This window comes from Chiloscyllium punctatum, chromosome 44 (assembly GCF_047496795.1).
Source record: "Chiloscyllium punctatum isolate Juve2018m chromosome 44, sChiPun1.3, whole genome shotgun sequence".
NCBI lineage: Eukaryota > Metazoa > Chordata > Chondrichthyes > Orectolobiformes > Hemiscylliidae > Chiloscyllium > Chiloscyllium punctatum.
Window position 1 is genome coordinate 13,530,850 of NC_092782.1, and position 24,798 is coordinate 13,555,647.

The 24,798-nt window shown below is 45.9% G+C and overlaps 1 protein-coding gene across 1 annotated transcript in view; it reads right to left on the reverse strand.

Moving 5' to 3' along the window:
- The window catches only part of st8sia1 (ST8 alpha-N-acetyl-neuraminide alpha-2,8-sialyltransferase 1), a 92,280-nt gene that overhangs the window by 47,089 nt on the left and 20,393 nt on the right, over positions 1-24,798 (reverse strand). Inside the window, exons 2-3 of the mRNA XM_072562272.1 lie at positions 8,482-8,626; positions 7,872-7,981 (exon numbers count right to left, since the gene is read on the reverse strand). Of these exons, the coding sequence (XP_072418373.1) occupies positions 7,872-7,981; positions 8,482-8,626 (255 nt within the window). The remainder of the gene's footprint in view (positions 1-7,871; positions 7,982-8,481; positions 8,627-24,798) is intronic.

The following is a 24,798-nucleotide window of genomic DNA, read 5'->3' on the forward strand; positions in this document are numbered from 1 at the left end:
GGGACAGACCGGGGAGCAGTCTCTGTGTGGGACAGACCGGGACCAGTCTCTATGTGGGACAGACCGGGGAGCAGTCTCTATGTGGGACAGACTGGGGACCAGTCTCTGTGTGGGACAGACCAGGGAGCAGTCTCTGTGTGGGAAAGACCGGGACCAGTCTCTGTGTGGGACAGACCGGGGAGCAGTCTCTGTGTGGGACAGACCGGGACCAGTCTCTGTGTGGGACAGACCGGGGAGCAGTCTCTGTGTGGGACAGACCGGGACCAGTCTCTGTGTGGGACAGACCAGGGAGCAGTCTCTGTGTGGGAACGACCGGGACCAGTCTCTGTGTGGGACAGACCAGGGAGCAGTCTCTGTGTGGGAAAGACCGGGACCAGTCTCTGTGTGGGACAGACCGGGGACCAGTTTCTGTTTGGGACAGACCAGGGAGCAGTCTCTGTGTGGGACAGACCAGGGAGCAGTCTCTGTGTGGGACAGACTGGGGAACAGTCACTGTGTGGGACAGACCGGGGAGCAGTCTCTGTGTGGGACAGACCAGGGAGCAGTCTCTGTGTGGGACAGACTGGGGAACAGTCACTGTGTGGGACAGACCGGGGACCAGTCTCTGTGTGGGACAGACTGGGGACCAGTCTCTGTGTGGGACAGACCAGGGAGCAGTCTCTGTGTGGGACAGACCGGAGAGCAGTCACTGTGTGGGACAGACCGGGGAGCAGTCTCTGTGTGGGACAGACCGGGGAGCAGTTTCTATGTGGGACAGACCGGGGACCAGTCTCTATGCGGGACAGACCGGGGACCAGTCACTGTGTGGGACAGACCGGGGAGCAGTCTCTGTGTGGGACAGACCGGGGTCCAGCCTCTGTGTGGGACAGTCCGGGACCAGTCTCTATGTGGGACAGACTGGGGCCAGTCTCTGTGTGGGACAGACTGGGGACCAGTCTCTGTGTGGGACAGACCGGGAACCAGTCTCTGTGCGGGACCGACCAGGGACCAGTCTCTGTGTGGGATAGACTGGGGTCCAGCCTCTGTGTGGGACAGTCTGGGACCAGTCTCTGTGTGGGACAGACTGGGGCCAGTCTCTGTGTGGGACAGACTGAGGACCACTCTCTGTGTGGGACAGACTGGGGACCAGTCTCTATTTGGGACCGACCGGGGATCAATTTCTGTGTGGGACAGTCTGGGGACCACTCTCTGTGTGGGACAGACTGGGATCCAGCCTCTGTGCGGACAGACCGGGGACAGTCTCTGTGTGAAACAGACCGGGACCGGCGTCTGTGTGTGACAGACCGGGGAGAAGTCTCTGTATGGGTCAGACCGGGGATCAATTACTGTGTGGGACAGACCGGGGAGCAGTCTCTGTGTGGGACAGACCGGGGACCAGTTTCTGTCTGGGACAGACCAGGGAGCAGTCTCTGTGTGGGACAGACCAGGGAGCAGTCTCTGTGTGGGACAGACTGGGGAGCAGTCTCTGTGTGGGACAGACCGGGACCAGTCTCTGTGTGTGACAGACCGGGGACCAGTTTCTGTTTGGGACAGACCAGGGAGCAGTCTCTGTGTGGGACAGACTGGGGACCAGTCTCTATGTGGGACAGACTGGGGACCAGTCACTGTTTGGGACAGACCGGGACCAGTCTCTGTGTGTGACAGACCGGGGAGCAGTCTCTATGTGGGACAGACTGGGGACCAGTCTCTATGTGGGACAGACTGGGGACCAGTCACTGTGTGGGACAGACCGGGACCAGTCTCTGTGCGGGACAGACCGGGGAGCAGTCTCTGTGTGGAACAGACCAGAGACCAGTCTTTGTGTGGGACACACCAGGGACCAGTCTCTGTGTGGGACAGACCGGGGAGCAGTCTCTGTGTGGGACAGACCGGGACCAGTCTCTATGTGGGACAAACTGGGGACCAGTCTCTGTGTGGGACAGACCAGGGAGCAGTCTCTGTGTGGGACAGACTGGGGAGCAGTCTCTGTGTGGGACAGACCGGGACCAGTCTCTGTGTGGGACAGACTGGGGACCAGTCTCTGTGTGGGACAGACCAGGGAGCAGTCTCTGTGTGGGAAAGACCGGGACCAGTCTCTGTGTGGGACAGACCAGGGAGCAGTCTCTGTGTGGGAAAGACCGGGATCAGTCTCTGTGTGGGACAGACCGGGGACCAGTTTCTGTCTGGGACAGACCAGGGAGCAGTCTCTGTGTGGGACAGACCAGGGAGCAGTCTCTGTGTGGGACAGACTGGGGAGCAGTCACTGTGTGGGACAGACCGGGGACCAGTTTCTGTCTGGGACAGACCAGGGAGCAGTCTCTGTGTGGGACAGACCAGGGAGCAGTCTCTGTGTGGGACAGACCGGGATCAGTTTCTATGTGGGACAGACTGGGGAGCAGTCTCTATGTGGGACAGACCGGGGACCAGTCTCTGTGTGGGACAGTCCGGGACCAGTCTCTGTGTGGGACAGACTGGGGCCAGTCTCTGTGTGGGACAGACTGGGGACCACTCTCTGTGTGGGACAGACTGGGGACCACTCTCTGTGTGGGACAGACCGGGAACCAGTCTCTGTGCGGGACCGACCAGGGACCAGTCTCTGTGTGGGATAGACTGGGGTCCAGCCTCTGTGAGGGACAGTCTGGGACCAGTCTCTGTGTGGGACAGACTGGGGCCAGTCTCTGTGTGGGACAGACTGAGGACCACTCTCTGTGTGGGACAGACTGGGGACCAGTCTCTATTTGGGACCGACCGGGGATCAATTTCTGTGTGGGACAGTCTGGGGACCACTCTCTGTGTGGGACAGACTGGGGTCCAGCCTCTGTGCGGACAGACCGGGGACAGTCTCTGTGTGAAACAGACCGGGACCGGCGTCTGTGTGTGACAGACCGGGGAGCAGTCTCTGTATGAGACAGACCGGGGATAAATTTCTGTGTGGGACAGACCGGGGAGCAGTCTCTGTATGGGACAGACCGGGGATCAATTTCTGTGTGGGATAGACCGGGGACCAGTCTTTGTGTGGGACAGATCGGGACCAGTCTTTGTGTGGGACAGACCAGGGACCAGTCACTGTGTGGGACAGACCGGGACCAGTCTCTGTGCGGGACAGACCGGGGAGCAGTCTCTGTGTGGAACAGACCAGAGACCAGTCTTTGTGTGGGACACACCAGGGATCAGTCTCTGTGTGGGACAGACCGGGGAGCAGTTTCTGTCTGGGACAGACCAGGGAGCAGTCTCTGTGTGGGACAGACCAGGGAGCAGTCTCTGTGTGGGACAGACTGGGGACCAGTCTCTGTGTGGGACAGACCAGGGAGCAGTCTCTGTGTGGGACAGACTGGGGAGCAGTCTCTGTGTGGGACAGACTGGGGACCAGTCTCTGTGTGGGACAGACCGGGACCAGTTTCTATGTGGGACAGACTGGGGAGCAGTCTCTATGTGGGACAGACCGGGGACCAGTCTCTGTGTGGGACAGTCCGGGACCAGTCTCTGTGTGGGACAGACTGGGGCCAGTCTCTGTGTGGGACAGACTGGGGACCACTCTCTGTGTGGGACAGACTGGGGACCAGTCTCTGTGTGGGACAGACCGGGAACCAGTCTCTGTGCGGGACCGACCAGGGACCAGTCTCTGTGTGGGATAGACTGGGGTCCAGCCTCTGTGAGGGACAGTCTGGGACCAGTCTCTGTGTGGGACAGACTGGGGCCAGTCTCTGTGTGGGACAGACTGAGGACCACTCTCTGTGTGGGACAGACTGGGGACCAGTCTCTATTTGGGACCGACCGGGGATCAATTTCTGTGTGGGACAGTCTGGGGACCACTCTCTGTGTGGGACAGACTGGGGTCCAGCCTCTGTGCGGACAGACCGGGGACAGTCTCTGTGTGAAACAGACCGGGACCGGCGTCTGTGTGTGACAGACCGGGGAGCAGTCTCTGTATGAGACAGACCGGGGATAAATTTCTGTGTGGGACAGACCGGGGAGCAGTCTCTGTATGGGACAGACCGGGGATCAATTTCTGTGTGGGACAGATCGGGACCAGTCTTTGTGTGGGACAGACCAGGGACCAGTCACTGTGTGTGACAGACGGGGGAGCAGTCTCTTTGTGGGACAGACCAGGGACCAGTCACTGTGTGGGACAGACGAGGACCAGTCTCTGTGTGGGACTGACTGGGACCAGCCTCTGTGTGGGACAGACCGGGACCAGTCTCTGTGTGGGACAGACCGGGACCAGTCTCTGTGTGGGACAGACCGGGACCAGTCTCTGTGTGGGACAGACTGGGACCAGCCTGTGTGTGGGACAGACCAGGGAGCAGTCACTGTGTGGGACAGACTGGGGAGCAGTCACTGTGTGGGACAGACCAAGGTGCAGTCACTGTGTGGGACAGACTGGGACCAGCCTCTGTGTGGGACAGACCGGGGAGCAGTCACTGTGTGGGACAGTCCGGGGACTGGTTAGGAATCACCAGCGGGGATTGATGGGGAGGAAAACCCTGCAGAAAATATAACTCCCATTGAAATTATGTATGGATATATGGGAGCATATGTGTGTTCACAGTGGGAAATCTTCCGGGATCTGTGTTAGTTAGTGCTCAGTGTCAACCTCAATGTTTGACTGCTCTGCCCAAGATCACAAGAAATTAGAGATTTGTGAACGCAGCCCACTCCATCACACAGACCTGGTTTTTTTCCATTGACTCCCACTACATTTCCAGCTGCCTCTGGAAAGCAACCACCATTATCAAAGACCCCTCCCAGCCTGGTTACACTCTCTTCCACCCCCTTCCATCGGACAGACAATCCAAAAGCTTGAAACCTCTTATCAACAGATTTAAGAACAGTTTCTTTTCTGCTGTTATCCGACTTATGAACAGACCTCTCGTCTCTTCTCTTTCTCTGCACCTTCCTATAGCTGTAATGCTATATTCAGCATTCTGTAATATTACCCTGATGTACTTTGTAAGGTATAATTTGTCTGGTTAGCACGCAAAACAATTCTTTTCACTGTATCACAGTACATATGACAATAATAAATCCAATCTAAATGAAATCAAGTCAAGTGCTGAGAGTGGATGGGGCTTGAACCCACAATTTCCTGTCTAAAGGTGATTGGAAATGATCCAATGGGACCATTGAGTTTTCTTTATATTCATTCACAGGACATGGGCATCATTGCTGGGCCAGCACTTACTGCCCATTCCTAGTTGCCCTGGAGACGGTGGTGGTGAGCTGCTTTCTTGAACCACTGTAGTCCATGCGCTGCGGGTAGACCCACAATGCCCTTCAGGAGGGCGCAGTGGAGATTCACCAGAATGGCTTCAGGATGTAGGGCTTATCTATGAAGTAAGCTTGGAAAGTCTGGCTATTCTTCTTGGAGAAAATGGGGTTGAGGGACATTCTGATAGAATTGGACAAGATTGTGAGAGGTATTGGCGAGATGAACAAAGAAAACAGTAGCTGACTGTACGAGGGCTAGGGAACACAGTTATATATGCAAGAAATGCAGAGGAGAATATGAGAAAGAACAGTGAGTGACAATGACTGGGACCTCCTGCAGGTGAGCACGGTAGAAGCAGAGGCAATCAGTTATTACACAGAAAATGGACCGGCATTTGAAGAGAGTAATCTTGCTGCACTACAGACATAGGCCAGGGAAAGAGGACTGACTGGATTAGTCTCCAGAGAGACACCATTCAGAGAACAGCCATTTTCTATGCTGCAATGACTCTTCTTCCAAACAGTGCCATAGGGTACTCTACACCCAACTGAGACCGTACACACACCATCACTACACAATTCCATGTGGAAGACAGCACCTCCTACAATGCAACCCCCCCCCAGCACTGCAACGAAAGGATAAGCCGGGCTTTTATACTGAGATCTCTAGAATGAGGCTTGAACGGGCAACTTTCTGATCAGAGCAAAGCTAGCCCACTGATACGTGACTTTAAATTACAAATCATTTCCTCCTTCCTGGGGAGAGGCAAGAACTGGAACAGGGAGGCAAAAAAAAACTGAAACAAAATTATCCATTGCCTGATAACTCTCATCATGCAAAGTAGAAAATCAAAGCTAAAACTGTGTGTTTTTATAAGGGATATTGTAAAAACTAATATATTTGTCCAGTCAAAAGTGAAAAAAAAGAGTTTACCTGAGGTACCACATTGTGGATACATGTCTATGGTCAGAGAATATGGAGTCAGGCACAAGTTACACATGATAAACTGATTACAAAACAGCAAACTGAAGGTAGGAGGTAAAGATTGAAACAACTCCACAGAGGTCGGTATCCCATCACCAAGTCACCCTTTATTTATACGTGGAGAGACCCAGACACTCATCCAGCTCCCTCAGAGCTACCTCTCAGAGTGAGGAGAATCTCTGACCCTCCTGTGTATATCTGTCAGCCAGGGCTCCATGATTGGACCAGATTAACAGCCCCAATCAGGGAACTCATATTCTATGAGGTCTACCTGGCTGACCTTGTTACAATCACTACAAAAAAAGTTACTCATACTGGCAGGAAATTGCTTGCTCTCTCTCTCTCTCTCTCTCTCTCTCTATACAACATAATTTGGACTTGTGAATTTTACAATTCTTAAATATGTGGATCACATCTAATTGAGGAATATGGTTAACACAGAGGAGGACTGCAACAAAATACAGGAAGATATTTACAAATTTCCAGGCTGTTAGTGGCCAGTGAATGTGGGATGTTGCAGGTTTGAAGAACTGAATGGCTGACTCCTGCACCTATTTTCTATGTTTCTGTGACAAGAGGAATATGGAGGCCATTTACATGCAGTCAAGGTGAATCAGGGCACAAACCACTCAGCATTGGTACAGCACAGGAGGTTAATCCACCCATCTTGTTGATGCTGGCTCTCCAAACAGCAAGGCACCTGCCTCCCCCCCTTACATTCTCTTGTTCTAATAAGAACACAATTCCCTCTTGAATGACTCAACTGAACCTACCTCCCCCATACTCTACAGAACGGTACAACAGTTATAGAAAATAGGCCATTCTTAAAAAAAAAACACAAATCATTAAAATCAGGAATGCAGGTTAAACAATTCCACTTAACCCAGGAGCACGACTCTGATGTTAAGGTCACTTGTCACTTTCAATCATTTCCTGATACCAATTCTGACTTCCCTGAACTTGGCCTCTTCCATACCCCTTTAATCACCACAAAGACAGTAGCTCAAGAAACAGCCTGCATCTTTTGATCAGGTAGTTAAAAGCTTTCCAGATTCAACAATGAGTTCAACAATTTGGAACAAGAAAAATTGATTCCATATTTCTGAAATCCAACTCTCAACAATGTTTCTGCTTTCCTATTTAAAGCCCACACGGACCCATCTTGTGTTTTATTACTCACCCTATAACTACCATCTGTTTCCTTGCATATCATCCCAGTCAGCATTTAATCTCTTCAGTCTGGTACTCTATCACAGAAATTCCATCCTCTTCCCTGTCTCTACATTTGCTTCAAACGTTCTTTTTCACCAGCTCTGATGAAAGCTCATTGACTTAAAATGTTAACTCTGCTTTTTGCCAACAAGTACTGACTGAATATTACCAATAAATTTTATTTAATGTCAGATTTTCAGTGTCTCACAGTACATTACAGATATTAAAAGTAAAAACAGAAGATACTAGACAAGTGCAGACTTTATCAGGCTTCATGCCAATGAAACAGTCCTCCCCAATCTCTCTGACTAGATTCTTTCATTGTTATTTTAATTCAGGAGGACCGACATTGTGGTTCAGCGTGGAGTATTTATAACAGAGCCAACACTATGGTGTGCAGCAGACAAAACACAGAAAGCCTTTGAGGTGAAACTCAACAGCAGGAGTTACTTAACCGCAGACAAAGATCATTAAAATGGTCTCTTACCGCATGACAAAATCTGCCTTGTCGATCCGACTGCCACAATTACTCTCCTTCAAAATTCCGCCATTTCCCACAACCGAACACTTTTTCAGCGGCAACTGGAATGGTGTATCCTAGCAACAAAGAGAGCTGCTTTCAATTATTGGATTCAGCCTGCCCCCTTCCAAGTCTTTAGTTGCCTTTGACCTTTAAGGTCTGGGAGCTTTTCACTCAATTTCTTAGACTACTGGCTTTACAAAAGATTAGTTTTGCTTCAATATCCTTCAAAGATTACGCCATGATAAAGATCTTACATGCACGTTACAAGAATTAAAACCCTTATACAATATACCAGGCCTTAATATGCAACTACACCAGTTTAAAATGTTTCATGCACAAGACTAGTTAAGATTCCCATATTTTCATTTGGTTAAAGCCTGTTTTACACTATAGGAAGAATCGTGCCCTATTGGCCATATTAAAACATGTCTCTGACCATTTTGTTTCGCAAACTTCAATAACCTTCATCATTGTCAATATGTAAAGTTTTCACATCTACTTTAGTTCCTGGTTCATTGCTTTTTCATGCACCCATTGAGACTAAGGTTAGGACTGAAGTCAAAGCATTATTAACCTGTGGAAACATGGAGAAGATTTCATTGTTGACAGCAAGTGAGTAGAGGAACTCTCCATCAAACCTGAGATTCTTTCCCAAGGGTGAGTTCAACTTTGTCACAGCAAACAGCCGTTGTGCATCACAACATTGCTCAAGTAGTCTCCTACAATAAAACAAGAGCCATTTTAAATGAAAGAGAATTGACAACAAATTTTACCACTCTGTTCTCCTGGTCCAGAGTTTTCCCTGGACAGCTAATTCAAAAAGGAACACTTTTCTAAACATAAACCTGTAATCAAAGGAATGTTGGGGCTGGTAAGGGAAAGGATCAATAAAAGGAACCTCGGCTTGTAGGAGCTGTGGTACTGAATGAGTACTTTGCACCTGTCTTCACTGAAGAAGAGCATGTTACCAATGTAAAGGTAGCATTAATAATGGACTGAATAGAAAAATACAGAGGAGCTATCTAATTAATGTCATTAAGCTTTTGGTTGAGAGAACGGAGAGGATTAGTGAGTGAATAATATCAGTGATGAGGAAGTTAAGTTACTTGAAGAGACTAGAGACTATCCCTCAGACCAGAGAAGGTTAAGTGAATATTTGACAATGGTGTTCAAGATCAATAAATGGTTTTGGTAAAGTTAATTAACATTGAAAATGGGAGCAGGAGTAGACCATTTGGCCCTTCAAGCTTCCTCCTGCATTCAGTACGATCACAGCTGATCATCAAGCTCAGTCCCTATTCCTGTTTTTTTCCTGGTACCCGTTGATTCCTTTCACCTCAGAACTATGTCTTAATTCTTAAAAACATTTAATGTTTGGTCTCTAATGCTTTCTGTGACAATGGTTTCCATAGGCTTCCACTGTCGCGGTGAACAAATTTCTCCTGACCTTATCTATAGACTATGACCCCTGATAGGATGAAACAGTTTCTGATGGAAGAAAGGTCAATGTGTAAAAAGGCTTTTGAAAGGTATTTGACAACATCCTAGTTTATATTTTAAAAATCACGGAATTATTACAGTAAAGGAGCAGGCCATTCCATTCACCATGTCTTCAAATGAGCATCATTACCTCATGCCACTCTCTCGTCTTTTCCCCATTTTTCACATTATTTCTTTCCAAATAACCATTTAATGTCCTTTTGAATGCCTCAGTTGAAAATGCTTCCATCGTATTTTCAGGCATTCCACACCCTAACTACTTTCTGTGTGAACATCACATTGCTCTTTTTGTAAATCACTTTAAGTCTATACCCTCTCATTCTTGTTTAGTCACAGGTGAGGTGCCAGAAGACTGGAGGTTGGCTAACGTGGTGCCACTGTTTAAGAAAGGTGGTAAGGAAAAGCCAGGGAACTATAGACCAGTGAGCCTGACATTGCTGGTGGGCAAGTTGTTGGAGAGAATCCTGAGGGACAGGATTTACATGTATTTGGAAAGGCAAGGACTGATTAGGGATAGTCAACATGGCTTTGTACATGGGAAATCATGTCTCACGAATTTGATTGAGTTTTTTGAGAAAGTAACAAACAGGATTGATGAGGGCAGAGTGGTAGATGTGATCTATATGGATGCCAGTAAGACGTTTGATAAGGTTCCCTGTTGGAGACTGGTTAGCAAGGTTAGATTTCATGAAATACAGGGAGAACTAGCCATTTGGATGCAGAACTGGCTCAAAGGTAGAAGACAGAGGATGGTGGTGGAAGGTAGTTTTTCAGACTGGAGGCCTGTGACCAGTGGTGTGCCACAAGGATCAGTGCTGAGTCCTCTACTTTTCATCATTTATATATATGATTTGGATATGAACATATTGAGGTATAGTTAGTAAGTTTGCAGACGACACCAAAATTGGAGGTGTAGTGGACAGAGAAGAAGGCTACTTCAGATTACAATGGGATCTTGATTAAATGGGCCAATGGGCTGAGAAGTGACAGATGGAGTTTAATTCAGTTAAATACGAGGTGCTGCATATTGGGAAAGCATATATTAGCAGGACTTATATACTTAATGGTAAGGTCCTAGGAGGTGTTGCTGAACAAAGAGACCTTGGAGTGCAAGTTCATAGCTCCTTGAAAGTAGAATCGCAGGTAGATAGGATAGTGAAGAAGGTGTTTGGCATGCTTTCCTTTATTGATCAGAGCATTGAGTTTTGAGGTCACGTTGCAGCTGTACAGGACATTGGTTCGGCCACTTTTGGAATATTGCATGCAATTCTGTCCCCTTTGTATTGGAAGGATGTTGTGAAACTTGAAAGGATTCAGAAAAGATTTACAAGGATGTTGCCAGGGTTGGAGGGTTTGAGTTATAGGGAGAGGCTGAACAGGCTGGGGCTGTTTTCCCTGGAGCGTCAGGGGCTAAGGGGTGACCTTATAGAGGTTTATAAAATCATGAGGGAAATGGACAGGGTACATAGACAAAGTCTTCTCCCTGGGGTGGGGGAGTCCAGAACTAGAGGGTATAAGTTTAGGGTGAGTAGGGAAAAATATAAATGGAACCTAAGGGGCAATTTTTTCATGCAGAGGGTGGTACGTGTATGGAATGAGCTGCCAGAGGAAGTGGTGGAGGCTGCTACAATTGCAACATTTAAGAGGCATTTGGATGGGTATACAAATGGGAAGGGTTTGGAGGGATATAGGCCAGGTCCTGGCAGGTGGGACTAGATTAGGTTAGGATATCTGGTCAGCATGGACGGGTTGGACTGAAGGGTCTGTTTCCATGCTGTACATCTCTATGACTCTAAGTTGGAACAGTTTCTTGCTATCCATTCTATCCAGTGGCTCATAACTTTGAAACCCTCTATTAAATCTCCTCTTAGCCTTCTTCTCTCCAAAGAGAACAGTCCCAACTTCTTCAATCTATCCTCACAACTGAACTTCCTCATACAGTCTTACAGTATAGAAACAGACCCTTCAGTCCAACCAGTCCATTCTGACCATGTTCCCAAACTAAACTAGTCCCATCTGCCTGTTCTTGGCCCATATCCCTCCAAATCTTTCCTATTCATGAACTTATCCGAATGCCTTTGAAATGTTGTGACTGTAACTACACCCACTACTTCCTCTGGCAGATCACTTCACACACAAACCACTCACTGTGTAAAAAAGGTTGCCCCCCATGTCCTTTTTAAATCTTGCTCCTCTCACCTTAAAAAGATGTCCCCTCGTTTTGAACTCCCCCCACAAAGGGAAAAGACCTTTGTCATTCACCTTATCTATTCTCCTCACGATTTTATAAACCTCCATAAGATCACCCCTCAACTGTGAAAAAAGTCCCAGCTTATCCAGCCTATTTTTGTAACTGAAATCCTCCCTTCCATGCAACATATTTTCTGAACCCTCTGCAGTTTATTAATATCCTTCCTATGTTGTAGATTGCTTCTGTGAGGGTTTCCTCTGGGTCAAAGATGTGCAGGTTAGGTGGACTGGCCATGCTAACCTGACCAGTGTCCAGACTAGGTGGATTGGCCATACTAAACTGACCAGTGCCCAGGGATGTGCAGGTTAGGTGGATTGGCCATGCTAAACTGACCAGTGTCCAGGGATGTGCAGGCTAGGTGGATTGGCCATGCTAAACTGCCCAGTGTCCAGGGATGTGCAGGCTAGGTGGATTGGCCATGCTAAACTGACCAGTGTCCAGGGATGTGCAGGCTAGGTGGATTGGCCATGCTAACCTGACCAGTGTCCAGACTAGGTGGATTGGCCATACTAAACTGACCAGTGCCCAGGGATGTGCAGGTTAGGTGGATTGGCCATGCTAAACTGACCAGTGTCCAGGGATGTGCAGGTTAGGTGGATTGGCCATGCTAACCTGACCAGTGTCCAGGGATGTGCAGGCTAGGTGGATTGGCCATGCTAACCTGACCAGTGTCCAGACTAGGTGGATTGGCCATACTAAACTGACCAGTGCCCAGGGATGTGCAGGTTAGGTGGATTGGCCATGCTAAACTGACCAGTGTCCAGGGATGTGCAGGTTAGGTGGATTGGCCATGCTAAACTGACCAGTGTCCAGGGATGTGCAGGTTAGGTGGATTGGCCATGCTAACCTGACCAGTGTCCAGACTAGGTGGATTGGCCATGCTAAACTGCCCAGTGTCCAGGGATGTGCAGGCTAGGTGGATTGGCCATGCTAACCTGACCAGTGTCCAGACTAGGTGGATTGGCCATACTAAACTGACCAGTGTCCAGGGATGTGCAGGCTAGGTGGATTGGCCATGAAATGCAGTGCATCGTAATTGGGTCTGGGTGTCATGTTCTTCAGAAGATCGGTGTGGACTTGATGGGCCGAATGGCCTGCTGCCACACCGTAGCAATTCAATGATTTCCCCTTCCTACCTACATCACTGCGTGGACCATGACCTCTGGCTGTTTTCCCTACCTCAGAAGAATGGCAATATCCTGGATCTTGGCACCAGGGGATAACATACCATCCTGGAGTCACATCAAAGCACCGAAATACCTGTTTGATCCCCTAAATAATGAATCTCCTTTTGCTGTCACTCCTTCTACTCCATCCTCCCTTTCTGTATAGAATCCCTACAGTGTGGAAACAGGCCCCTCTTCCCAACAAGTCCACACCAACCCTCCAAACAGTAACCCACCCAGACCCATTCCCCTACCCTATTATCGTATACTTGCTCCTGACTAATGCACCTACCCTACACATCCCTGGACACTATGGGCAATTTAGTGTGGCCAATCCACCTAACCTACACATCTTTTGATTGTGGGAGGAAACCGGAGCACCCAGAGGAAACCCACACAAACACGGGGAGAATGCGCAAACTTCACACAGGCAGTCACCCAAGGCTGGAATCGAACGGGGGCCCTGGCGCTGTGAGGCAGCAGTGCTAACAACTGAGCCACTGTGCCACCTCGAGTCACAAGCCACTCACAAAGAACACAAAAGTGGCTCTGACTGCACACTCTTGAGGAAGCAGTACAACCACCTGTCGCCAAAATGGAAACCTGATTTGTGAGCAGGACCCCGAGGAAATCCTGCACCACCTGGCTAGTTCTTCTGGAATGGCCTGGTGGTCACCTACTCCCTGCTTGCCTTCAAGACCATAAGCTGTGGTGTGACCACCTTTCTGAACATGCTCTCCACATAACTCCCTACTTTGAGGATGTACCACAGAGTCTTCAACCACCACTTGTGCTGCGAGGCACAAAGTTCAAGATTCTGCATCAAATGCAAGATAATGAACAGAAAGTTGAGGGTAGTAGCAAATAGCCACTTTTCAGGAACTCTGGGTTTTCGTTGACAGATATCGATGAAGTGGAGTTGGCTGTACTGTGAACAATTCCAAAGTTTCACGTTGACATGAAATTTAAAATTGTGATAAGCGATGAGGAGAGTACCAACCTTCCAAGGTTATAGATAACTTGCTGAAATGAGCAGACACATGGCAGATGATGCAGAGGAGTATGAAGTGATACATTTGGCAAAAAAAAACGAGAAAAGGCGATAGAAACTAAATGGTGCAATTTTAAAAGGTACGCAGGAACAGGAAGTTGGGGTGGAAGTAGAAAAGTATTTAAAGCAAGCTGTGAAAGGAAACATAAAGCAACTATTATTAATAAAGGAATGGAAGAAGTTATACAAAATCGCTGTTAAAAAAAACACATGCCAAGCCTCATCTGATCATCGGATCATAGAATCTCTACAACGTGGAAACAAGCCCTTTGGCCCAACAAGTCCACAGCCGAAGAGTAACCCACCCAGACCCATACACCTACATGTATCCCTAACTAATGCACCTAACCTATACACTCTTAAACACTATGGGCAATTTAACATGGCCAATTCACCTATTCTGCACATTTTTGGATTTAGATTTGGATTGTGGATGGACTGCATTTAATTGTGGGCACCACATTTTAGAAAGAATGCTGTAATCTGGAATGCACTGCTGGAAAGGATGGAGGAACAAATTGAATATCAGCTTTCAAAAGACAATTGGATAAATATTTGAAGGTAAAACTGCTGTAGGATTCTGCGGAAAGAGTTAGGGAGTGGGACTAGTTGACCAAAAACTGAACCGGACCAGCCATATTAATCCACTGGCTACAACAGCAGGTCAGAGGCTAGGAATATGGTGGTGACTAACTCACCTCCTGACTCCTCAAAGCTTGGCCACCATCTACAAGGCACAAGTCAGGAGTGTGAGGGAATACTCCCCACTTGCCTGGATGGACTGCAGCTCCAGCAACACTGAAAAGGCTTGACCCCATGCAAGACAAAGCAAGCCGCTTGATTGGCACCACATCCAGAAATGTCCACTCCTCCCACCACCAACACTCAGTAGCAGCAGTATGTACTACCTACCAGATGCACTGCAGAAATTCACTAAAGATCCTTAGAGAGCATCTTCTGAGCTTATGCCCACTTCCATCTAAAAGGGCAAAGGCAGCAGATGCATGGGAACACCATCACCTTCAAATTCCCCTCCAAGTCATTCCCCACTCTCACTGAGAAATATCTTGATGTTCCTTGAATTTCCCTGGATCAAAATCCTGCAATTCCCTCCCTAAGGGTCTAACTGGAGCACATGGACTGCAGTGGTTCAAGAAGGCAACACACCACCACCTTCTCAAGGGCAATGAGGAATGGATAACAAATGTTGGACTGGCCAGGCTAGAAGTCCCAAGTCCCACAAATAAATTGGAACAATGTATTAGATAGCTCTGCCATAGAACCAGCACAAAAATGATTGGGTGAACCGCATTGTCTCCAAGAAAGTAACTCCCAAGAATTTTTCAAATTATTCCCATTGAATTCTCTGGGGTAGATGTTCTGGTCAGATGCATCGGCTCAGAACAGAAATTAGGTCTGGTTGTTCTCAAAGCTCATTTTAAATCAGGTGTGTTCTCGAGTAGAGGAAGATTCTTTCTGAGATGTTTTACCCCAGCGTTTACAGGTTTAACTTTTAATATTGTTTTATTTTCAACAAATATTTGCCCTGTTGCAATATTTTTTCACTCATTAAACATTTTTAGATGTGTCTAAAATGTAATTAGAAGCTAAAGTACTGAACAGATTCAGCAACACATTGTAGTAGGTGGGAAAGAGGAAGCTGAGGTGAGGATTCCCAATACCAACATAGAGAGCCTCAGCAAATCAAACTATTGCACCCAAGGGAATCGGCAACAACAGCGAGAACTTGTATTTATGTAGCATCTTTAACATCTCAAAGGGCTAAAACATTTGGGGCCTGAATGATGTGGGCTCTGATGCGAATTGTATCAACAAGTCCAGCAAGGCCCAACTCCATGTCGGGAGCAACTCAATGCATCTTTTATGCGGTTACCAGCATGTCCTCGGAACCTCAATCCGCTGACAAACGAATTCCGACATTTCATCTTGTCTCCAGGAGGCTGACTATGGCCTATCATGTGCCCATGTGTTTTACAGACATTCGCCCGCATGTCTGTTTAAACTCCCATGTTGTGCAGTCCCATTCCATTCCATTCCACCATACGTTAACCGAAGGAGAAGAGGATTTAAAACACAAGGCCTGCACTGTTGACCTGTCCCTACTTCACCCACAAAGAATGGTCTGGTTTAAGATGAAGGTTTTTGCTTGTAAGCTGAATTGCGATCCACAAAGGTCAATGAGGCATGTATTTCCCAGACTTCACTGGATGTATTCCTGAATAGCAGCTCCACATCAAAACAGAGAGAACTGGTGATGTAATATTAACGTCACTAAACTTGCTTCTCAAGAGACTAAGACTCTGGGGAGACAGGTTCAAATCCCACCTCGTTGATCGTTAGCCATTATAACTCTCATTTATTGTTGCAAAAATGCCCTGGCTCACTAATGCCCTTGAGGAAAGAAATTCTGCATACCTGGTTGGGCCTATATAAGGCTCCACACCCACAGCAATGTGGCTAATCCTTAGCTAACCACTGCAATGGCTGAGGTAGCCACTCAGTTTAAGGGCAATTGGGAAAGCCAAGTATTAGACCTCAAGCACTTGTTGAACTGGTGGTGGATCTCATGCCAGTGGAACATGGGCAGGTAGCTGCTGGATTATAACATTGCCGTGGCAACAGAGTAAAGCAAAGTTTGTCCGCACTTCTTCAAACGCAGCTGACGTTGAAAAGATAAAAAAAACTGAAGCCATTCTCTTGGTTTGGAGTCAAGGAGAATAGAAAGATTTTATTTGAGAAAAACTTCTTGGAATCTTGAGATACCCTAAAGCAACTTCCCGTCAAGACTTGACAAGATGATTTAGAAAATGTTGCAGCTCATGTTGCTGTAATACAGGGAATTAAGCAAATTTTTAACAAGTCTAAATTAGATGAAAATCTGCCAACCTATTTTCAAACAATTTCAATCGCTTTTGAGAGAATGACTGATGGCGGTTTAACCTTAGAGTCACCATGCCTCAGGGGAAGACAGAAAGCGAGGCCTTTATGGTAACCTAGGCATTTTCTGACTGGAGTTTTGCACTCTGTTTCACTAGTCAATGAAATTACAAGGTTGCTGCTACATAATCATGTCACCAACTTGGGGAAACGCAACGTTTTCCATTGATTTGTTCTTTTCAGCAAATTTCACAAATAAAACTCTACAGTCTCTCTTATTTTTGTCATGTGTTTCAATATCCCACATACAGTGATGGTTACATCCACAAAGTGACTTCTGGAGCCAATTCAATGGTTCACAAACTGTGTTTCTGGAATCACTCTGAAAATGAAACTCTTTGTTGTGTATAGATATCAGACCAAACTGTGTGATCAAAGTATAAAGTTACCAAATCAACTGTGATTTACGACAGAAACTGCTGCTGAGCACTCACTGTTAATGTGACATGAACAGCTAGAGATCACTGTACTCAGCGCAGAAGATACAAGTAGCATCACAGCTTCTACCATCTGAATTATGAGCCTTTGTGCCTTCTATTTACTTGAGTAACGTCTTCCCGTGTGTGTGCATCACGGCTGCGGTAGTCTGTCCGTTATTTGAAGGGTTTGAAACAAAACCTACAACCTTTCGAAAATACTAATAGAATTTGCTTTAGAACTCTGGGAAACATTGTCACTATATCTGCATTGGCGAAGTTTAAAAACAATGAATTCTTGCTGACTGTCCTGAAATCGAACAATTTTGTTTTGCAGGGGGGAAAGGTGAAGTTCTGAGGAAAGGCTTAGATGCAGCAAAAAAGGTTAACTTTTTTTTAGATTTCGATTAATCACAATGCAGTTTCTCCTTTGAACATTTCAACTTCATTTCAATTCTTCCCTACATGTCTCTATTTGAATGGAAACCTGTAAACGTTGGATAATGAGGAAGATTTTATTGGTTGTGTATGTACACAGTTTGGTTTGTCCATATTTCATCCTTGGATAAATATCCTCAAGTACCATGGACTTGCAGATCGTCAGCAGTTATCTTGTCAGACAGTGATTTTAAGTTTACTGCAGACTTAGAAATATCTTTTTAAAAATAATCTTCTATAGAATCTATCACTTTGCACAGAAACAGACCCTTCAATCCAACTCATCTATGCTGAGCAGATATCCTAAATTAATCCAGTTCCATTTCCTAGCATTTGGCCCATATCCCTATAAACCCTGTCTATTCCTATCCAGATAACTTCTAAACGTTGTAATTGTACCAGCCTCCATTACTTCCTCTGGCTGCTCATTCCATGCACACACCACTCTCTGAGTGAAAAAGTTGCCCCTTAGGTCCCTTTCATACCTTTCCCTTCTCACCTGAAACCGATGCCCTCTGGTTTCGACTCCCCCTAACCTGGGGAAAAGACCTCATCTACTAATTCTACCCATTACCCTTGTGATTTTAAAAATCTCTCACCCCTCAGCCTCCGGGAAAACAGCCCCAGTCTATTCAGCCTCTCCCTGTAGCTCAAACCCTCGAACCCCGGCAACATCCTTGTAAACCTTTTCTGAACCCTTTCAAGTTTCACAACATCCTTTCAATAGGAGGATTACCAACAGCACTTCAACGGCAGCTGTTATCACTAGAAGGTTCTGCTTAAATATTTCGGGCCTCTTTAAGTGACCCTTACCCTGAACCCCAATAATGATCCAAAAGGGAGTAAAATAACAATGCAGATACTTAACTTAGTAACAACGTGCTCATATACATGATACTGGTTGAGGTTACCATGAAGGACTCCCTGTCACAATCTTGTCCCTCTCCTGAGGCACAGTCACCCTTCAGTCGTCTCTCTCTAATGGCAGGGTGATGCCCCTATGCATTAGTTGGGCCTTTTGTGTCAAACGTCCTGAACCTGTATCTCAAACTGGAATTCAAGTTCTCAAATTGCTATGATAAAATTTAATATAGTTTCCTCTGAATTAATAAGTCCAGTCAAATAGCATCACATTACTGCTCCCTGATGCGCAGGTTGACCGAATCAAACGACATTATCTGAATATTGCATTTGCAAGATTGCATGTTGTTATAAGTTTAAGCACTCACATTGTTAAATCATAGAATCCCCATAGTGTGGAAGCAGGCCATTCAGCCCACTGAGACTACACTGACCCTCGGAAGAGCATCTCACCCCCATATCTCTGCATGATCCACCTAATCTACACATCCTAGTCATTATGGGCAATTTAGCATGGCCAATCCACCTAACCTGCACATCTTTGAACCATGGGAGGAAACAGGAGCACCCAGAGGAAACCCATGCAGACACAGGGAGAATGAGCAAACTCCACACAGACTCCTGCCCAAGGCTGGAACCGAACGTGGGTCCCTGACACTGTGAGGCTGCAGTGTTAACCACTGAGGCACCTTGTTGCTTTAGTTCCTTTGGAGCTTGGGCAGTGATGAGCCCACGTTCAGGTACGTGTAAACTGGGTTCATTCTTTCACAGAGATACACAGAGAAGATATATCAGACTGCTGGAGACATCTCTAATAAGTCATTCCAGCATCGTGCCTTCTGACTGCTGAGAATCCCATTGGCACTCAATCAACTTGTGGCTGCTTGGAGGTGACAAAAATCACCATATTTGGGGGTTCTCACCAGGAACACTGATGGAGAATTGCACTAACCTGTTCATCTCAATTATTCATCGTAACCTTCCGAAACAAACCCAGAAGACAATGAAGGGTACATTATTATGGGCCATAATCTTCCTGGTGTCTGTGATCATTGCCTAGTTGACTGTAGGATTGGTGTGTCAATCGCATTTTGCTCGTATTTTCCAAGACTTTGTGTAACTTGCCAGAATTTTACATTCAATATCCTCTGGGGTTCACCTCTAACAGCCACCCACAAAACTCGCTCTCTGAGTTCTCTCTAATCCCAAGCCTGTTTTGACTAGTTAAGACCCGGGTGTAGTAACACAGTACCCTTGTTGGAGGAAGTGACTAATACTGTCTCACACAGTGCCCATCCCTGCAATGTCACCTACACAGAAGATGGGCTGATAAACTCCCTAGTCAGTGACCAATGAGCACACAACAAGGCACTGAAGAAAATACATGAATGAATAAACTACAAAATTACTAAGTACTGCAAATTATGTTCAGCCCATTTGGACCATGCTAATGAATATATGGCACATGAGCATTCTTCTGCTTTGCTTGGTCTCATAAACTTTCCTAGTTTTCCATTAAATAAAGTTTTCAAAATGATGATTATCAATTGTCAAATAATTCCTATCAGAGCCCAGAGGTTCCAAAGTTAACTAGCTCTGCCTCTGCTTACAAGTAAATCTGACATCTCTGTCAGAGTGTGTACTCCTGTGTGTAAAAGTCATTGCTCAGACCAAAACATGGGGCGGCATGGTGGCACAGTGGTTAGCACTGCTGCCTCATAGCGCCAGAGACCTGGGTTCAATTCCTGCCTTGGGCAAGTGTCTGTGTGGAGTTTGCACGTTCTCCCCATGTCTGCGTGGGTTTCCTCTGGGTGCTCCGGTTTCCTCCCACAGTCCAAAGACGTGCAGGTCAGGTGAATTGGCCATGTTAAATTGCCTGTCATGTTAGGTGAAGGGGTGAGTGCGGGGGAATGGGTCCGGGTGGGTTGCTCTTCGGAGGGTCGGTGTGGACTTGTTGGGCCGAAGGGCCTGTTTCCACACTGTAAGTAATCTAATACCCTCTTTGATATGGAGACCTCTGGCAAGCTAATATCCCTGTATGGCCAAATGTCTTTACTGATTCAATAAACTCGCAAAGGGCATTCTTCCCAGATTAACTGAAAGCAAAGAAGTCTGAATGATACAGGTACAGTTACAATGTTTAAAAGACATTTGGATATTGACATGAATCTGAAAGATTTAGAGGGACGTGTGCCAGGAGCAAGCTGTTATGACTAGTTTAGCTTGAGATAAGTCTCAGCATGGATTGGTTGGACCGAAGGGTCTGTTTCCATGCTGTATGACTCTATGATATGTTAGCTCAGTGTTAGTTCAGCCTGTTCATGGATCTTTGCAAATTGGCTGCCATGTTGGCTACAGTTCAAAGGTAATCAATTGACCGCAAAGCTCTTTAGAATGTCTTAAGGATGTGGAACGTGCTTTAGAAGTCCAAGTGCATTCTATTTTTTCTCTTTTGGGTTCAGGTACAAAGAAGCTTTCTCACCGAGATGACCATTTCAATTAATCAATTATGGTATTGTCCATGTGACTTCAAAGCTACGGAAATCTGCACCAGGATAAATTGGTAGCATTCAGCTCAATACTAGTGAAACCCAAAATGTGGCTCGGGAATCAGCATTTGAGTATTCAACAGGAGCCTAGCTGTTTCTAAAGAGATTCTGCCTGGTGTTTCAGCAGCCATTATTCGCCTTTCTTCTGTGGTTTCACTTAATCTCAATTAGATGCAAGAATCAAGCCAATTGTAATTAAAGCGGGTGTACTTTATTACTAGTCTGAACCAATCATTCAAAACTCAAGGAGCTACTGAACAAAGTGCAGTCTTCAGCGTAATTGGTCCAACAAGATTTCATCATATTAGAAGGTTGCTGGCTCTCTGCCCTAAATGAATGTAAGACTCTTTTTGGGAATGTAGGAACAGTAGTAGGCCATTCAGCCCATCATGCCTGCCCCGCCATTCAATATGTTCATGGCTGATCGAACACTTTTAACCATACTGTCCCCTTGACACCGTATGCCACTGGTAATCAGATATCTATCAATTTTTACCTCACTGTACTCAAAGACTGACCTTCCACAATTCTCATGGGAGAGAAATCCAAAGGTTCATAACCCTCTGTATAAAACAAAAATCCCCTCATCTCAGACCTAAGTGGCTTCCCCTTTAGTTTTAAACTGTGCCCTCTGGTTCTATGTTCTCGGATACAATTGAAAATAGACTTCCCTATGTTTATACTCTTGTGGTAAACCCTAGGAACCCTCCAACCACAAGAGGTGAACTCAGACTTCTCCATTTTCCTCATTTCCCCTCCCCCCCCACCTTGTCTCAGTCCCAACCCTCGAACTCAGCATCACCTTCCTAACCTGCAATCTTCTTCCTGACCTCTCTGGCCTATCACCCTCATCTTGACCTCCTTGCACCTATCGCATTTCCAACACCCCTCCCCCAAGTCCCTCCTCCCTACCTTTTATCTTCGCCTGCTTGGCACACTTTCCTCATTCCTGAAGAACGGCTCATGCCCGAAACGTCGATTCTCCTGCTCCTTAGATGCTGCCTGACCTCCTGCGCTTTTCCAGCAACACATTTTCAACTCTTGTGGTAAAGGCTAACATTCCCAATAACTTGCTGCACTTGTACTTTAGTTTTCAGTGGTTATTAATAAGGACATCTAGGTCCCTTTCCGTATCTACACTTTTCAACCTCCCACCGTTTAAGAGATTCTCTGTACAACTGTTCCTCCTACCAAAGCAGATAACCTCACATTTTTTCATATTGTAGTCCACGTGCTCAATCACTAAGTTTGTCCAAATCCTTCTGAAACTGCTTAACAGCCTTCTCAAAACAGACAACAGCTTTGTATCATTTGCAAATTTGGATTACGTTTGACCTCCGCATCGATACGCATTGTTGCATATCCCACTAGTCACAGTCTGCCAACGCTCTCTGGTTTCTGTCTGTTAGCCAATCATTAATCCATGACCTACCCCTGTGCTTCAGTTTGACCAAGCAATCTCCTGTGGGGACCTTATCAAACACCTTTTAAAAATGCAAATCTACTACATCCATCAATTCCTCTTTATCAATGTTGTTAGTGACATCCTCAAAAAAACTCCAACAAATTTGTCAGACACAATTTCCCATTTGAGAATCCATGCTGACTATGGCTAATTAGATCACTATTATCTATGCATCCATTAATCAAGTACTTAATGATCAATTCTAACATTGTCACTGTTATTGATAAGAAGGGGACAGGTCTGGAGTTTCCTGTTTTCTCTCTTGTTCCTTTTCTAAAATGTGAGGTGACACTTGCAAGCTTACAAATTGTCGAAATAATTCCAAAATCCAAGGAATTTTGGAAGATGGCCACCAATGCACCTCCTTTCTTTATTGCCACTTCCTTCAATATTCAGGGATGCAGACTGTCAAATCCCAGGGACTCATTAACATTCTGCCCCATTAATTTCCATGGTACAATCTTGTTACTAATTTCCTTTGGTTCTATTTGTCCCTAAAAACTGGAATTGTTTTTATTCATTCACAGGAAGTGGGCATCATTGGCAAGAACAGTATTTGATGCCCATCTGTAACTGCCCAGAGGGTAATGAAGTCGCATGTAGGCCAGACCAGGTAAGGATGGCAGATTCCTTCCCTAAAAGTCATGAGTGAACCAGGTGGGCTTCTCCTGAACAGTTCAAGGGTCATCAATAGACTCTTAATTCCAGACTTTTCCTGAACTCAAATTCTACCATCTACTACAGTGGGATTTGAACCTTGAAACATTACCTGGGTCTCTGGTCTAACAGCCCCACGATAACATCACTAGGCCATTGCCTCCCTGACATAACAGAATGATATGTTCTACTCCTAGTCACTTGAATCTCTGATTCTACGAGATTCCTGTTAACTTCATCAGTGAAAACAGACACAAAGTAAATATTTATTTCGCTGTCATTATTCCCCATTCTAAATTCTCCTAACTCTGCCTGCAATGGGCCCACAATGAGTTAGCCAACTGTTTCATTTTTATGAATGTGTAGAAGATTTTACAGTCCATTTTGCTAGATTTTCTTTCCCTCCCAGTTTCTTGGTCTTATACAGACGATGTTATCTGACCCCAGTGATGGAACAGTTCTCTCAGGATTTCCTACCTTTGGGTAGTTGGTACTAGCTGGAGAAAGGGCAGACCAACCCTCAAAGGTGTATCAATGAAAACACAAAACTAAATTTAATAATTCCAGTGCTGGAATGAAAATTGCCATAAAGTAAATGGGAGAGGTGAAAAATAATGAAGATATACTGGTGCAAGAGATTTGCTAATTACATGTGCTAATGTAACTGTGGGAAAAGATCTGCCACCCTGCCAACCCACGATAGGCCCACAATAGCAAAATTGGCCAAACTGTACCAAAAACGTCCAGAATTCTCAAGCAGGCTCACAAGCCAAATCAGACAGCTCACACAGACAAGGGAATACCCTTCAAGCTCTCTAACAATGACAGAGCGCCACAGATATCTCAAATCCCCAAGGGCAGTTTCACAACCAAGCAATATCAAAGCCACACAAGGAGCAGGTCAGAGAGGCACCAGCTCCAGGAACAGGACAATGAAAGCACCTCACCACTTCAGAGGAGACATTAACACCTACCTGTGAAGAGGAATGGAACTATCGATAATGTCAGTATATTGTATAGTGTGAAGGAACAGGACATTTATCCGAAAACTGTTTTCCAATGAGCATCCTTGTAACTAGATTATTCCATTTCCAGATACACTTCATTTTCCCCATTTCTTAATCACCTATTGTACAGCATTATTATAAAAACTGCTCTCATCCTCAGCTCTGGGAAGAGAGATTCTGATCTACTTGTACAGACTGTCAGTTCTGTGTTCGCCTAGTCTATCTCTCTTCCAGCGATTTCGCTTGTTATGAACTGTTTGTCAATTTCACTCCGAGCTGTGCATTGTGATCTCTAATTTATTCGGCAAATTTCTCCGACAGTAACATGAAAGATTGTGCACAAAGTTGGCAAGACAGAGTCTTGTAGGATGATCACAAAAAATTCGATACATAGTTGGAAGGGGAAAAATTGTGTAGGGAGAAAGAGATGCACTAGGTGTTACTGTATATTAAGCATGTCAGGTGCTGAACTTTAACTTGGGATTCTATTAAAAGGAACTGAGTGAAACTGTGGATATAGGTAGGGAGGCACATACCTGTCATGTGTATCTCTGCAAATAAGTGCTTATAGG